Raw genomic sequence first — 17,815 nt, 5'->3', positions numbered from 1 at the left:
TTTTTCCCCCCACCTCGGGTAGTTTTTCAAAATATTTTACATAAGTGTCAGTAACATTTATCTTATCAGTAAGATAATCATCTCTAAAAAGATGAAATTTTGACATGGAGTCAGACTCTGTGGATCAGTCAGTACAAAGTTAAAAGGACACTTAATTAAAATCGAGGATTTATTTGTGTTTTTATGTTATCATTTATATAATAAATGAAGAAGTTAAAGTATTTATTAAACTCTTATTATGTGCCAATCAGCATGTTAAGTATCAAGTATGTAAATAGAAAGTGGGATCCTCAAGGTTCTTCCATTCAGATTGGGGGAGACAAGACATGGGAAGTATCAGATATGATACAGGATAGATGGCAGGGGATAGAAGTTTGTAGGGTACCTATTGGTCATATAGAAGTACATTGGTATGTGTGGAAGGTGAAGCAAGAGGGAGGGAGCACAGTAAAGCCTAATGGGCCTTAGGACATCTTGGTAGAGCATATGAGATGTGAAGTGTACAGAAACTGCATGTTAGTTTCAATTGCTATATATGAAAAATTTTTAAAAAATAATAAAAATTAGAGTGATACAGAGTTATAGATAAGTATAGGGGAGTTAGAAGATTGTACTTAATTAAGATTCTTATTATCACTGAACATCTTCTGAGAACAGCAGGTATATGCTCTTATTAAGAAAACCAGGTCATTCCCGTCCTTTGGCCTAGCTTGTATACCAATCCCAAAGCAATCAGTGGACCCAGCAAGAGCTGCTACTCTGCGGTGCTAAGACCTTCACTTTCCCCCATTCCTCCCCAAATCCCCTTTACTGTAAATTATATTGATGTATTTTGTTTTCACATGGTAAAATATGAATAGATAATATTTTATATCCAGATTATATCATTCCCAGATTACCTACCTATTTTTGTGAACTTTGTTGAAACAATGTAAACCTGATGTGTCAAACTAATAATACAATGACCTCATCTGAAAGTGCACATGACATTCCACATCTGTAGTCTCCTCCAACCTCTGTTTTTTAAGAAATATTATTTATTTTTAACATTTAAAACATTATTTTTGAGTTCTGAATTCTTTTCCTCCTCCTTACTTCTCTTTCTCCCATGATAAAGGCAAGAAATTTGCTATCAATTTGACATGTGAAATCATGCAAAACATATTTCTGTTAATCATGTTGGAAAAAAAGAAAAACAAGAAAAATAAAGTGAAAAATTATGTTTCAATATGCATCCAGACAGTAGTTTTTACTCTGGATGTGGATAACTTTTTCATCATAAGTCCTTTGAAATTGTCAAAGTATTCTCTCGGTTGTGGTCACTTTGCATTGTTCATCTAGATCTTTTCAGGCTATTCTGAAAGTATTCTGCTCATCATTTCTTATTGCATAATAGTATTCCATTTAGTACCCTAAATCTTGTTCAGCCATTCTTCAATTGATGAATATCCCTTCAGTATCTAACCTTTGCCACAATAAAAAGAGCTGCTATAAATATTTTTGTACAAATAGGTCTTTTTCTTTTTCTTTTATCTCTTTGGGATACAGACCTAGTAGTGCCAAATTCTATTTCAAAATTTTTTTTACTTAATGGAAAGTTATTTTCTTTCTTTCGTATCTTACTCCATTCAATAAAAGAAAAAAATTCTAACATATACATAGTCAGCAAATATCTTCACTTCACAAATATATTTGTATACACATATTTATGTATCTTTATGTTCCTATATCAATCAATATACTTTCAATATATGCATACACACATATATGTAAAAACACATACATATATACACACACGTGTGTCTCATTCTGTACTCTAAATCTTTCACTTTTATGTCAAGAGGTGGATAGTATATGTCATGATTGATTTTTTGGGCTAATAACATGGTTGTTGTATTGATCATATTTCTTTTACAGCTTTCAAGATTGCTTGTCTTTATACTGTTGTTATTGTTTTGATATTTTCTCCTGGTTTTGCTTATTTTATTCTTCATTAATTTATAGTCTTCAAAATTGTTCACTTTTATAATAGTTATTAACTTTAGTGTAAATTGTTTATTCTGTTCACTCTGAATCACTTCTTACTTGTCTTTGTTTTTTAGAAATAATTTATTTCCCAATTTAAAAAATCCCACTAATTTTCCATTACGTTCATCTACTCATTCCATATTTCCTTAATTGATGAGCATCCATTTAGTTTCTAGTTTTATTTGCCACCACTGAAAAGAGATATGTGTATATTTTTATACATGTAGGACTTTTTAGATTTTTTTGTTTTCTTTTGGATATGGGCTTAGCAGTATTTTAACTGGATCAAAAGGAATTCTTAGTTCAGTAACTTTTTGTGAATAAATCCAAGTTGCTTTTAAGAGTGGCAGTACTCATTTTTTAGGTCCACTAATAGTACATCAAAGTGCCTATTTTCCTATAGATACTTCAATATTTATCATTTTCCTTTTATTTCATTTTTGCCAATCTAATGCCACCTGATATGTGGACTTTAAAATTACTTTAATTTGCACTTCTCTAGTTTGTAGTAATTTGAAGCATTTTTTTTTTTCCCTTATGATTACAGAGATTCTGGATTTCTGCCCTGTTTGTTCATATATACAATTACGGAATGGTTTTTTTCTTATAAATTTGAATTATTTCCTTGAATTTTAGAAGTGAAACCATTATCAAATAAACTTAATATGAAGATTCTTTCCTAATAAATTATTTCCTCTTTCATCTTAGATTTATTGAATTTATGAACTTTACTCCCATCTGTAAATCTGATAGATAATTTTTGTCATGTTTGTTTAGTTTGTTTATGATCTGACTTTTATATCTAGGTCCTGTACCCATTTAAAGTTTATCTTTATATAAAGTGTAGATTTTGGTCTAACTAAATCTGAGTTCTTTTTTTTTTTTTTTTTTTAATTTCATTTATTTATTTTATTATAGCTTTTTATTTATAAGATATATGCATGGGTAATTTTTCAGCATTGACAATCGCAAAACCTTTTGTTCCAATTTTTCCCCTCCTTCCCCCCACCACTTCCCCCAAATGGCAGGTAGACCAATACATGTTAAATATGTTAAAGTATATTTAAATACAATATATGTATACATATCCAAACAGTTATTTTGCTGCATAAGAAGAATCAGTCTAAGTTTGTTTATAATGCTGTTTAGTTTTTAGTCAGTTGGAGAGTTCTAATACCAGTAATATTATTATTTAAATACTATTATTTATATAATAGCATATTATATATATTTATTAAATACTAAGAACTAAAAAAATTTTCTTCTGCACATTGGGAATCCAACCTGATCCACAGAGTGACCTCTCTAGTTTTTAACCAGTACTAATTTATTTCGATAATTATTGCTTTGTACATAGTCTGTGATTTGATATTGCAAAGCTCTTCTTGCTGTCCTTTGTTGCAACTATTTTTTATTGTTTCCCTTGAGATTCTTTTTGGGCTTTTTGTTTTGTTTTGTTTTTTGCCTCTGTGAATTTCCTTATTTTTTTAAAAAAATTCTTTAGAGTGGTACTTTAGTATGGCATTGAATGACAAAATTAATTTAGTTAACATTTAAACTTTTATTATATTGATTCACCTTACTCATGAATAGTTAATAGTGTTAAAATTATTTAAATCTGTCTTTAGGTCTGTGAACTGTAGTTTAAAATATTTGTATAATTCGTGTTTGTATTTTGGAAGGTAGACTGCTAAGTATTTTATGCATTCTATAGTAATTTTAAATGGAAATGTAAAATGCCTGTTTTTTTTCTATTGTGTGACTTTATTTTATATCTTGCAAGATTGTTGAAGTTATTGTCCTGATTTCTTAATTTATTCTGTAAAGTTCTTTTGGTATTTCTTTTTTACTTTTGTTTATTCCCTTAGTTTCTTTTCTTGGCTTATTGCTACAGTCAGCATTTCTAGTAATTTGTCAAATAGAAGTGGTTGATAAGGAACATCTTTGTTTCACCTTTGATTTTATTGGAAAGGATTATAATTTATTACATATAATTGTAGTTCTTCTTTTGAGAAATAGAGTCTTTGGGGGCAGCTAGGTGGCTCAGTGGTTAGGGCACCAGACCTGAAGTCAGGAGAACCTGAGTTCTAGTCTCAGACATTTAATACTTCCTAGCTGTGTGACCCTAGGCAAGTCACTCCTAGTTGCCTCAGCAAAAAGAAAAGAAATATAGTCTTTGTCATTTTAAGGAAAGATCCATTTATCACTATGTTTTCTAATGTTTTCAAGAGAAATGGATATTGTATTTTGTCAAAAAAAATTTCTCTATCTCTTGATATAATATAATTTTTGTTGTTTTTGTTATTGGTATGATTGATTAAATCTATAGTTTTCCTGATGTTAAACCAATGCTGCATTCCTGATATAAAGCCAGCCTGGTTGTAGTATTTGTGATTTGTTATTTTAGCCTCTTTATTGTTATTTTATTTAAAACTTGTCTTCTACTTTTATTAGGGATATTGGTCTTTTTTTTTTTTCTCTTTTGACTATTTTCCTCCTGCTCCAGCCTGACCAGCCTACCAGCTGTCCATATCCCAATGGATCCAGTAGGAGCTGACAGTGGAGAGTCTTCCTCCTTTTCTACCTTATTGTGCCCAGAGTAGCTACCCTAGTCTTCAGTTCTCCTTAGATGCTGAATTTGCTTGATACTGACCTTTATGCTTACTCCCAAGGAAAGACCTATCTTGGGCTGACTATTCCTTCTTTATTCCTAACATCTACCAGACTTTTACTGTCTGTCCTGCTGATATGCCCTCCAGACCCATAGACTTTGCCATCTAAACTATATATGTACCCTAAAGATTTTTGAACCTTGCCATCTCTTTTGCTGGGCATACTTTAAGGTCCATTAGGTTTTCCATTTACCTTGAGATCAAACCCTCATTGCCTCTACTAATTAAAATGTTAGTTTCTTAAGAATTGGGACTGTCTCAATTTTCAATATGTCTGTTTCAATATAATAAATGTGATTACTTAAAAATCCTTAATCATTGATTTATTCATTCATATATTGATAGTTTGTTGAACTGGATTTTTGAAATTTGGAGGAAGAGTTTTGAGGGCAGCCATCATAAATATAAAATAACTATGAATGCATATCAGTTACTTTTTCACACTATATTTCTTTTTATTAAATAAGAATGTCTTTTCAATTAGCAAGTAATTTTTTTCTCTACTTGCAACCTTCCACTAAAAAAAAGAAAGAAAAAATATATTGTAACAAATATGCATAATCAGGCAAAACAAATTCCCATATTGGCTCATATCACTTTTGTTTGTAAGAGAAATTTAGAAGAGTGGGAAAAGAGGAATATTTTTAGAAGGTAAAATTATTAATTATCATTTCTACTTAATTCTCTCGTTAACCTGGCTAAACTCCAGAGCAAGTCATTTAAGTGTTTCTCTCTCTCTCTCTCTTTTTCTTTCTCTCTCTGTCTTTTTCCCTCTCTCTGTCCCCCTCCCCCCTCGTCCTCTCTCTCCCTGCCTCTCTTAAAAAATAGAAGGGTATAGCTCTTACTATTTGTACACTTGTCTAAGATCCTTTACCTAGTCTTCCATAGTCCTTCACAACCTAAATTATTTTTGTCTTCATTTTAACTAAACATTAAAAGTTACTACTAAAGTAGTTTAACTACTACCTTTTGAATATATTTTGTACTTTCTTGCTTCCTTTGTTTATGCTGTTGTCCCCCATCTTCCTTCCTTCCTTCTTTCCTTCCTTCATTCCTTCCTTCCTTCCTTCCTTCCTTGATTCTATCCTTCAGAATCCTATTTTGAATGTAGGTGGTTATCATTAGCAGAGACAGGAAAGTCAGAAAGAAGAACAAATTTTGACATGATCTGTGCTGTCTTTTCTCTTCATTTTTAGGTTTGTCTGGAAGAGGGAATGGATACTGTGAACATCACAGAGTTTTTGTCAGGGAATACATGATGCTTACTCTAGAAAATTTGGTGCAAGCTCTTCCCTATATCCTCCCAGTTGGTGACAACGCCATGTTGGCCAGGCTACTTCAGGGCCTGAGTCCCTCTTTTGTTCTGGCCTTATCACTCACATAGCTGTCTTTTTAGCTCAATCCCACCATCATACCCTGATATCTGGTATGTCCTAACAGTAGAGGGGAAGGTAGCTTCAGGGGCAGCATCTTCACAAAATTAGCTTTGTACATTCACATCTTTCTTCATTGAGGGCAATAATAATGAAGTTTGAAGCGTTAAGTTTAAACCTTTCATATAGAAAAGACTCTTAATACTAAGAGTCCTAGAGTGGGATGAACTGAGGAGGAGAGTTTAATAAATGCTAAGGAGAGTAGCTCACAACTTACTGCTCATGAATGGATTACATAGAAAGAGGCCGGAGGAGGAAGAAAAGCTAGGGAAGAATAAAAAAGACATGATATGAGGGGAACCAGAAGAGTGTAATGTTACAAAACCCCTGCGAAGAATAGAGATTATCAAAGGAAAAGCATGAAAGAAGAGAATTTGGTAGTTTAGAGGCTATTAGAGAACTTTTGAGGGAGAAATTTCAGTAAGGTGATAAAGATGGAATCACAAAGAAGTAAAGATTAAATAGGTAATGTGATAGTAATAGATTACTCACTAAAGATATTTGGCAGTGAAAGGGAGGAAAGAGATGAGGGAAAGTCTTTAAATGGAAGATTGTATCTTTGGATCCTTTGGATTCTCAATAACTAGCATAGTGCCCTGCATGCAGTTGGTATTCAGTATCTTTTGATAATAATATTAATTTTTTACTTTGCCATATTTAAAAAGAATATTTCTTTAAAACCACATTATGTTCTTCAGTTTATTAAGTACCTATATGCTAAACATTGTGATGAATTTTGGGGAAACAAAGACCATGAAACCAAAGCAGCTTTTGCCTTCAAGGAGTTCACATTTTGTTGGAGGAAGTCATGCACATACAAGGAGTACAAAATAGACACAAAGTCTAAATTGTTCTAAAGTGGGAACTAATATTCCTCCACATTTCATTCAGTTATTGATATAATCTGTCACAACCATCTTGGTGCTGCCTTCTATTTATAATTTCATCCAAGGAAAAATTTAACAGTTTGGGCAAACTGTGACATTCTTTAGCTCAAGATTAGCCACTTTTTCAGTGGGCATAAACAAAAGCCTTTTTTTTTTTTAATCTAAATATATGTGTTTAATCCTCTAGGGATGATCCACCAACACATTCTCAACCAGACAGTGACAATGAGGGAGAAGAAATACAGGTTAGTACAAAATAATAGCAGTAGTTTTTGTAATATGTATGATTTCTGAAATTCTATTGGTAGTTCACTTTTTAATAGATATAAGATAATAATATGAATTGCTATAGAAATATAGAATTTTTATTGTTGTTATCTATGATTTAAAATTAGTACTTGAAGTTGAATTGAGAAAATGGAGAAGATTTCAGCTGAAAATATTTTGGATGATATGTCTTAGAACAAGTTGTTTCAATTGCAGATATAATTTTGAGGTAGGTGTCCCGTATTTTGGAAGCCAAGCTTTATTCAAATTTGTTTCTTTTATTCTTTCTTTTTCTCTTCAGTGGTCAGATGATGAGAACACAACAACACTTACGGTAAGGTCAATTTTCTAAGACTTAGTTTTCTAAATTTGATAAGCCTGGTAATATTTCATTTTTTTGTCAGAGATTTATTGAACACCAAATATGTGCAAGATCCTAGAAAAAATTTCAGTGGAAGAACTACTTTATTGTTCATTTGCTACAATATATATTGCTTACCTACTGTTTGAAAAGTTTTAACTCAACTGTTTCTGAATTCCTACTCACTTGTATTTCCAGCTTTTCAGCAACATAAAAATTCCTTACTTGGAATCATTAAAAAATGTTTTATCTTTCTTCTCATACTCCCTTTAGTGGAACAGTGGAAAAATAAAGGAAAAAAAAAAAAAGAAATCCTTACAGCAAATATATATATATAGTAGAAAAAAACATTTCCATGTCCAAAAATAAATCTTTCATTCTGCTTAAGTCCATAAAGTAGGTGGTAGTCTTTTAGATTTTGTGATTTATGATTTCATTGAATAAATTTCTGAAGTCTTTCATAATTGTTTTTCTGCATAATGTTATCATTATCTACACTCTTCTCTTAGCTCTACTTATTTTATTTTACATTAGTTCATAAAAATCTTCCCAGTTTCTTCTGTAACTATCTATTTTATCTTTTTTTAAAGTAAGTTTTTATCAATGTATTTTGTATTTTTGTCATCATAATATTCTCTGATAGCTTTGCCAGAGATATATATGCCAACCCATATAACATGTTTTTTAAGACAAAAAAAGATGAAAAAAAAATCAGCTTAACTAATCAGTACATCAATATTGAAAATACAATAAAGTATGATATTTATGAACCTCTTACCTCAGCAAAAGGGCATTATGGGATGGCTTTTCATATATCTGCTTTCAAGTTATGCTTATTTGTTACAATTTTGCAACATTCACTTGGATTTTTTATTTTTTTGACCTGGGGACCTGATGATGGGGGAGGGGAAGATTTTCTATTTACAGTGTTATAGTCATGGTATGTATTGTCTTCCTGGCTCTGCTCACTTCATTGTGCGTCAATTTAAGTATATCTTTCTATCCGTGTAGTTAACACTTCCATTATTTCTCAAAGATAGTAATCCATTACATTTTTTTATATTATAATTTGTTTAGCTATTTCCCAGGTGATAAATGTCTATTTTGTTAACAGTTCTTTGCTATGCAGAAAGTACTGTTATATATGGGAACTTTCTTGTTTTCCTTTTTGGGGTATAAATCTAGTAGTACAATCTTTGGATTAGAAGTTATGGGCATTTTAGCCATTTTATTTTTATAAATCAAAATTGCTTTCTGGAGTGATTGTGTTGATTCAGCAGCAAAGTACTAGTAGTGTACCTTTCTTTCCATTATCCCTCCAACATTAACTATTCCCATATTTTATTGTCTTTGTCAAATTGCAATGTATGAGGTGAAATCTCAGGATTGTTTTGATCTCTTTTATTTCTGATTTAGAGTATTCTTTCATGTGGTTGTTTATGGTCTGGGAATCTTTTTGAAAATTGTTCATATTCTTATCATTGGGAAATGGTATGTGACTGCTAATTGTTTATGTATCTTGAATAACCAAATCATTATCAGAGAAATTTGATACAAAAATTTTCTCCATTTGACTACTTCGCCTTCTAGCTACATTAATTTTATTCTTGCAGAAACTTTTTCATTTCATATAGTCAAACGTATCTATTTTATCATTTGTAATTATTTTATTGTTTGATTAAAAACACATCTTCAGTCTGCAGTTGTGAGAAGAGTATGATATACTTCTCTTCTAATTTTTTAATAGTATAATTGAATGTATTGTGGAAAATGACATAAGATGTTGATCTTAGACTAATTTCTGCTAGAATGCTTTCTTATTCTCCTAGTAATTTAGTAGTTTTATCAAATAGAGAATTCTTTTCTAAATAATTACTGTTTTTCTAAATAATTATTGTTTGAACACTGGGCTGTTGAGTTGTATTGTTGTTGATTCTCTAATTTCCAGTGTGTACCATTGATTTTGTTAACTTTTGTATTTTAAACAGTACCAGATAATTTTAATGAACATTGCTTCATATTATAGTTTGAGATTTAGTACTATTTCTGTTGATATTTTAGCTCTTTTGCAAAATGAATTTTATTATTGTATCAAATCTATAAAGTTTATCATTTATAATTTGTTATAGAATTGGTATAGCATTATAAGTGTAACATCATTTCTACTAGCACAGTAATATTCTATTATATTCATATGTTATAATTTGTTTAGCTCTTCCTCAATAGATAAGCACTCCTTCAATTTTTAGGTCTTGGTTATTATAAATGAAAATAACTACTATAGGTATTTTTGTGCATATGGATCCCTTCTGTCTGTCTTTGATTTCTTTGGAATATAAGACCTAATAATGGTTTGGCTGGATAAAAAGGTAGGCACACTTTGATAACTTTCTAGCAGAGTCCCAAATTACTTTTTGAGAATAGCCAAACCAATTCATAGTTCCACCAGCAGTATATTAGTGTGCCTAGGTGCTGAGCATATATACTTTTCTTCCTAATCCCTTTGATTTGAGCGTTGGTGTGGTAATTGGAGATTTTTGTAGGAAAGTTCAAATATTGCAAACTGAATTAATATTAGATGTTGATAATTTTTGGGATTTTTACCTTTATGGATTGATGGCTTTTAACCTGAGGACTTTTTTTTTGTATCTGGAACAGCTCATTATTTCCTAAACATAGTCCTTTCATTCAGGCTTATTGACTCTGCCTGCCCAGTAAATCATGCAGTAATGATCAGCTTTGTCCCCTCTTTAAGACTCTGAATTCTGAAAACTAATACATATCTTTTGGTAGGATAAAGGCCCTCTAGTGGAAGGCTACAACAGTATCCCTAGAGTATTATACTCTCACAACAAATGAGCCAAAGGAAAGAAACTTGCTACAAAAAAGCATTAAGATTTTCCAGAAAATTAACAAATAGTTTCAGAAAAGGGAGCTGGCTTCTCTATCTCTAAATAAAGGCAAATCTCTTACATTAGTATATTGAATTAAGGGAGAACCTCCCAGGTTGTTTTTTGTTTGTTTGTTTGTTTTAACAAATAAAATTATTTTTGTAGATCTTTATCCCTTGCAATCTTCCACTGGCTAAGCTGGTGCAGGCATTTTGTTGTCATGTATGATGGACAGTTCATTTAATGGGTCCTATATCACAAGGAATAACTTCTCATTCAGTAGTGTTGAGGAGTTCTTCCAGGAACTGAAGCAAACTTATAATGAGCCACAAGACTAAATGGCTTAGGAAGAATCAAGAGATAAACTAGATCTAAAACTTATTTCTCAATATACTTATTCTGGTTGAATGACTTTTAGATTTCTCTACACTTGTAGATTAGAAAAATTTGGAAGGGCCATCTCCCATCATCCTGATCTATTTCTGGCCAGTGGACTCAGCTGGGTCTAGAGGGGAAAATGAGACAGGTGACCTTGCACAGCCCTCCCTCACTTAAATCCAATTCACTTGCATGGATGGCATCACCTTCCTGTTATCATGGTCCTCTTCAAGAATGAAGGATAAATAACAAATCTATAACTAATACTAATTAAAACAGTGAAACACCCAAGGAGATGAACAGGAGATAGCATGTGCCATGTGAGTTAAATCATTACTATCACCTTAACAGCTACCTCCCCTCTTGGTCCCAATGAAGAGAGCCTTGGCCCAATAACCCTCGGAATAGCAATGTCCCCTAGATCAAGCACAACACTGTTTCTAGTCCTTATCAACAGGGGGAACAACCCTTATGGAAAAGGAGCCCAGTATATTTGTCATATCATATACTAACTGCCATGAGTGGCATAAGATGCCAAGTACCGAAGCATCTACCCTCTTCAAGAGCCACAAAAAATGAGTATCCAGAAAAGAGAGTTTTAACCAACCAAGTCTTTGGCACTCTTAAATGGCTCAATGACAAAAATAAATGGGATTTTTTATAAGTAAAAACGTCATTTAAAAAATACACTACCCACTGTTGATGGAGTTGTAAACTAATTCAACTATTATGGATAGCAATTTGAAACTATGTCTAAAGGGCTATAAAACCGTACATAACTTTTAATCCAACAATATTGAATCCCAAAGAGATCAATAAAAAGGAAAAAAGGACCTATTGAAGCAAAAATATTTATAGCAGTTCATTTTGTGGTGGTGAAGAAGTGGAAATTGAAGGGAGATCCATCAAGGGGAGAATAGCTAAAGAAGTTATAGTTTATGATTGTGATGGAATACTACTGTTATAAGAAATGGTAAGCAAGGTGGTTTTAGAAAAACTTGGGAAGATTTATATGAACATATACAACATAAAGTAAGCAGAATCAGGAGACTATTATACACGGTAACAGCAATATTGTAGGTTTGGCTATTTTGATTAAGACAATTCAAAACAAGCCCAAAGGACCCATGATGAATAATGCTATACATCTCCAAAAAGAAAATTGATGGAAGTCTGAGTGCAGATTGAAGCTTTCTTTTTTAAACTTTCTTTCTCTCTCTCTCTCTCTCTCTCTCTCTCTCTCTCTCTCCCTCTCTTTCTCTCTCTCTCTCTCTCTCCTCTCTCTCTCTCTCTCTCTCTCTCTCTCTCTCTCTCTCTCTCTGTGTATGTGTTCTTTTGCAACATGGCTAATGTAGAAATATTTTTCATGGGTCCCATGTATAATTGATATAATATTGTTTGCCTTCTCAAGGGATGCAGGAAGAAAGGAGGGAGAGAATTTGGAACTTGAAATCCTAAAAAAAGAATGTTAAAATATGTTTACATGTAATTAGGAAATATTTAAATAAATATGTATATGAAAAAATTATTTAAAAAAAAAGGTAGTGGTACTAGATAACCTCTAATGTCCCTTCTAGTTCTAAATCTACAATCCTGTAATTATACCAAGGGTCAATATAGTCTAGAGCATATCTAAAATCAGCCCAGCCCAATCTAATCTAACTATGTGGACCTCATGTATAACCAAAAATTGGTATAAAATACTTGAACTTTTTACCTGTTACCCTAAAGGACAGGATCATTAAAATACTTTCCTATTTATATCTACGAGCATGGGAAGCTTACCAAAGTCATATGTATTTATAATTTTGTAGAATAATTGTCAGAAGAGATTTGTGCCATATTCCATCTCTCTTATCATGCAATTGGTTCTCTTTAGAAAAATTGTCATGATCATAGAACTTTTAAATTCCAAAACTCTTCAGAACTCTTTTATCCTTTTCCTGACATTCAGCCTTCTAGTTGTTTGTGGTGATGATACCTGCTAAATTGAACTTTAGAGAATATCAATTGGATCTGGACATGAAAAGGTAATCAGTGAGAAATGATATTCCAAAGTTCATATAGCCTATGTAAATACCAGCTCCTGCCATTCAGTTTATATTAAACCCTGATATTTTTTAGAGCTTCATAAATTCTGTCTTTTAAGGTGGTCTGCACCTATGGTATGATGCTTCATCATGAATTGGTCTGCCTTTTCCCCTAACATATGCATATTAATAAATGTTTATAAATCATCTACTATGAGGAGTAAAACATATGAAAAAGAGCGCCTGCCTTCAAGGAGCTTACAGTATAATGAAGCAAATCAAAACAAAAAAAGACTCAACTGGTGGAGGGAAAATGCACATGGGTATGAAGGCATGATGGAGAAGTCAAAGGATTGCAACCAGATAATAAATAAAGGGGAAGAGATGTTGACACGCCTGTCCTTAAACCTTTAATAGAAGTTTTGGAGCTCACTGCCTTGCCCTGTAGTCAGAGGGCAGAGGATACTGATAGCATGAGGACCAGATCTAATTGATCTTGCAGAATGAGGTTTCTAGGGATGTGGTAGAGAAGTCAAAGGAATGTCATGGGTGGAAAAGGAAGCAATGGCTGTCCAGGATCCCCTCTTTAAATAAACATTTAAGCATTCACATTAGCACCCATTGTTGGTAGAACCTATTCAGACCGGATGTGGTGGAAGGAACAGTGAATTTGGAGTTCAGAGGGCCTGAATTCAAATCCTGCTTCTTACTATTTGTGTGATCTTAGAGAAAATAATTTAATTTCTCCGTGACTCAGTTTCCTCATCTGCCAAATAGAAAAATTAGGCTAAATGATATTTAACTTCCTTTTCAGCTCTGTATATTCCTATGAGTTCCTGAGACATATAATAGGCCAGTAATATATACTTATGGTTCCCTTTAAAGTGGTGATCTTGCTGTATTGAAGAATCCCCAAATGACAAAACATGTTTCTCAGCTTTTTAACTCATTCAATGCCTATCATTGATCTATTGAAATATTTAAAAATATTTCATTGGATATTGGATGCTGAGGACACATTTGATGAATTTATTTAACAATTTATCTTAACCTTATCCACTTTATTTTTCATAAACAGTACAGACTAATGGATTTATCTTATATTACAGTGGGAAAGACTTGCATAGACTAATGCCTAATTCCACAGTTTTGTGTGTTTTTTTCTCATGAATTGACTTCAATGAAGAAAGCTAAAATAATAAATAGAATAAAGAATTACTTGGGAGGCCCACTTGTTTTGACTGAAGAATCAGTCTTCAGTAAAATTCTGTATCTTCCTCAGAGGGATCTAGAGTGATTCACTCTCTTTCTGGCTAGATAGTTGAGCAGCTACATGGCTCTGTTTAAAACCTTAAGTGCAATCACTTGAAACTTTTGGTGGTTACATATGCAATATGATATTTTTGGTACATTCGGCCCTGTAAAGTACATGCCAACAAATTTGGTGGGGGAACTAAATGATTCTTTGCAATTCCTTACTGACTTTCCTTTGCCCATAGGTAATAGTGACCTGTGTCACACATGTGTGTGGACACAAATATATACACACACATATATACACACGTGTGTGTGTGTGTGTATCTATATCATCCTATCATCAAAATGATTGTTTTTCTATATTTTTTTTACAGCAAACATCTCCTATAGCTGCATAATTTATTTATCTGTATGTATCTTCTTATATAAATATTCTTTCCACCCCTGATTCTTCCTTATAGTCATACCTCACATGGTGATTCTAGTTTCTGTTTATAAATTAGGGAAGTTTAGGCGTTCCTCAGGCTAGCTTGTAACACTGTGTTCAGCCAAAGCTGTCTCTAAATAGGAAAATGACATTTCCATCCTCTCAGAGGATTCTCATCTATCAAAGATCAGTCAGATTGACAAACTAAAATCGTTGTACCATTAGACCCTCCAGCCAACTGGCAGACAAGTTACTAGAGAGGGAACTGCGGCTTGTCAGAGTTATTTGACTTGTCTACTATTTGATTTTGGTCCTTGCAATATGGCCTCATGTCAAACCTGGAATTTCATAGTCCAAATCCTCATCTTCCTACTCAGAGAAATCCTTTGTCTTGCAGAATTGACTGAATCTTTTCCATAGGTGATATATGAAGGTTAAGGACTTTGGGAAAGAATGTGAAAATCCATGTTTTGGGTTGCACATTCTGGAGTTGATACAGTTTCACTTACAATATCTTGTCAGTGTCAGCCTTTAATTCTTACTTCATCTCTAGCAATAATTTAATTTGTTTGTGTCTAAACTGTGTTTCTCTGAGACTTTGCTTGTAGATGTTTTGGAATAATTCTCTTCTTCTAGATTTGTCTTGAACTTTTCTGCCACCATAATACTTTTTATGATAGGATTTTTATTTTGTTTGCTCATTTTATCAGCTTATTTCCTCACTTTGGACTTGATGTCTAAGACTAGATTTTGCCATACTTCTGGAGGGAAGTTCTATACTGGTCTGGTTGGTATTCTCTTGGGATATTGAGTATTATTCCAGGATCACAGGGACAGATTGGATATTTGCAAGCTCTCAGCACTCCCAAAGGAGTCTGATCCAGTTTGATTGCTGCTCCTCTAGCCCAAACTCAATAAATTTGTGACCTGGGTTTAGGACTATGTAAGAATAGATTGCTGTTGGACTTAGTTTCTATTAAACAGCTTGGAAACTGTTGATTCAGAGTGGCAGATTTGTATGTTTCTATTTGCTCTGGGTTTTATTCTGTGGTTATTCCTCTCTTGAGCAGGCTGAAAATGGCCCCCTGCTCTGAGCTTGGAGTCCAAGCTCCACTGTTTCTAGCCAGCTTTTCAATTTTCTTTCTTTTTAGTATACTGTTTAAGGCCTTCTTTCCTGAAAAAGGCTCAGAGCTCTTTCTTACACTGCCCTTATACTAATGAGATAGTATGTGACAAAGCTTCTGGTTGATACATGTCCCCATTGTAGTATTTTGTAAGAATACTGTGTGTCTATGTATCCTAGTATGGATCTAGAACCACTTTTTGTGCTGGTGTATAACTTCTCCCTGTGTTGGAATGCTCCTGCCCCAACCTTGTTCCCCAGTGTCTGCTGATTTCTCTGTTTGTCTCTCTATGGCAGCTTGGCCAAAGGATTACTTTATTAGGATGCATTACTAGGATATGGTGTAGTACATTTTATAGATCATGAATGAGAACTTGACTGCAATGCTTCTCAATCTGTCATCTTGGCTCTGACCCCCAGCTTCCTTTCAAAGCTCAAATCAAAGAAGACAGGAAAAGATAATGACTAATGTTGGATGGGATGTAGGAAAACTGGGACACTAATCCATTGTTAGTGGAGTTGTGAATGGATCCAACCACTCTGGAGAGCAATCTGGAATTATGCCCCAAAAGTTATCAAACTGTGCACACCCTTTGATCCAGCAGTGTTACTACTAAGTTTATATTCCAAAGAGATATTAAAGAAGGGAAAGGGATCTTTGTGTTTGTGGCAGCCCTTTTTGTAGTAGCTAGAAAGTGGACATTGAATGGATGCCTACCAATTAGAGAATGGCTAAATAAATTGTGGTATGTGAATTTATGGAATATTATTGTTCTATAAGAAATGACCATCAGGATGAATACAGAGAGGCTTGCAGAGACATATATGAACTGATGCTGAGTGAAATGAGCAGAACCAGATAAATCATTATATACCTCAACAACAATACTACATGATGATCAGTTTTGATGGATGTGGCTCTCTTCAACAATGAGAGGATCCAAATCAGTTCCAATTGATCTGTAATGTACAGAATCAGCTACTCCCAGAGAAAGAATACTGGAAAATGAGTATGAACCACAACATAACATTTCTATTCTTTCTGTTATTGTTTGCTTGTATTTTTGTTTTTTCTTAAGTTATTTTTACCTTCTTTATAAATCCGATCTTTCTTGTGCAACAAGATAACTGTATAAATATGTGTACATATATTGCATTTAACATATACGTTAACATATTTAACATGTATGGGACTGCCTGCCATCTAGGAGAGGGGGTGGAGGGAAGGAGAGTAAAAGTTGAGCAGAAGTTTTTGTAAGGGTCAATGTTGAAAAATTACCCGTGCACATGTTTTATATATAAAAAGCTATAATAATGATTTTTAAAAGCTCAAATCAAATGCTATGTGCTACATGACACATTTCCTGATTCCGCAGCTGTTAGTGCTCCCCCAAGATTATGTTATATTTGTTTGATATTTATTTGATAAATTCTTGAGATATAGCTGTATCTGTATACATGTTGTTTCTAGGATGGAAGATAGCTCCTTGAGGATTTGTCTTTGTAGCTTTAGAACTTGGCATGGTGCTTAGCATGTGACAAATACTTTTTTTTTTTTTAACTTTTTATTGACAGAATCCATGCCAGGGTAATTTTTTATAGCATTATCCCTTGCACTGACTTCTGTTCCGATTTTTCCCCTCCCTCTTTCCACCCCCTTCCCCAGAAGGCAAGCAGTCCTTTACATATATGTAAATATATGTGTGCAAAACCGAACAGTTCTCTTGTTGCACAGGGAGAATTGGATTCAGAAGGTATAAATAACCCGGGAAGAAAAACAAAAATGCAAGCAGTTTATATTCATTTCCCCATGTTCTTTCTTTGCGTGTAGCTGCTTCTGTCCATCCTTGATCAACCGAAACTGAATTAGCTCTCTTTATTGAAGAGATCCACTTCCATCAGAATACATCCTCAAACAGTATCGTTGTTGAGGTATATAATGATCTCCTGGTTCTGCTCATTTCACTTAGCATCAGTTCATATAAGTCTCCAGTCCTCTCTGTATTCATCCTGCTGGTCATTTCTTATAGAACAATAATATTCCATAACATTCATATAGCA

At 33.2% G+C, this 17,815-nt stretch overlaps 1 protein-coding gene across 3 annotated transcripts in view; it reads left to right on the top strand.

The window, feature by feature from the left end:
• Positions 1–17,815, top strand: part of CDC123 (cell division cycle 123) — an 88,276-nt gene that overhangs the window by 7,853 nt on the left and 62,608 nt on the right. For all 3 annotated transcript variants that reach the window (XM_051961428.1, XM_051961426.1, XM_051961427.1), the window contains exons 3-4: positions 7,208–7,265; positions 7,589–7,621. In XM_051961428.1, coding sequence (XP_051817388.1) covers positions 7,208–7,265; positions 7,589–7,621 — 91 coding nt within the window. The remainder of the gene's footprint in view (positions 1–7,207; positions 7,266–7,588; positions 7,622–17,815) is intronic.

This window comes from Antechinus flavipes, chromosome 5 (genome assembly GCF_016432865.1).
Source record: "Antechinus flavipes isolate AdamAnt ecotype Samford, QLD, Australia chromosome 5, AdamAnt_v2, whole genome shotgun sequence".
Classification (NCBI taxonomy): Eukaryota; Metazoa; Chordata; class Mammalia; order Dasyuromorphia; family Dasyuridae; genus Antechinus; species Antechinus flavipes.
This window is presented reverse-complemented; position numbering and strand designations above follow the sequence as displayed.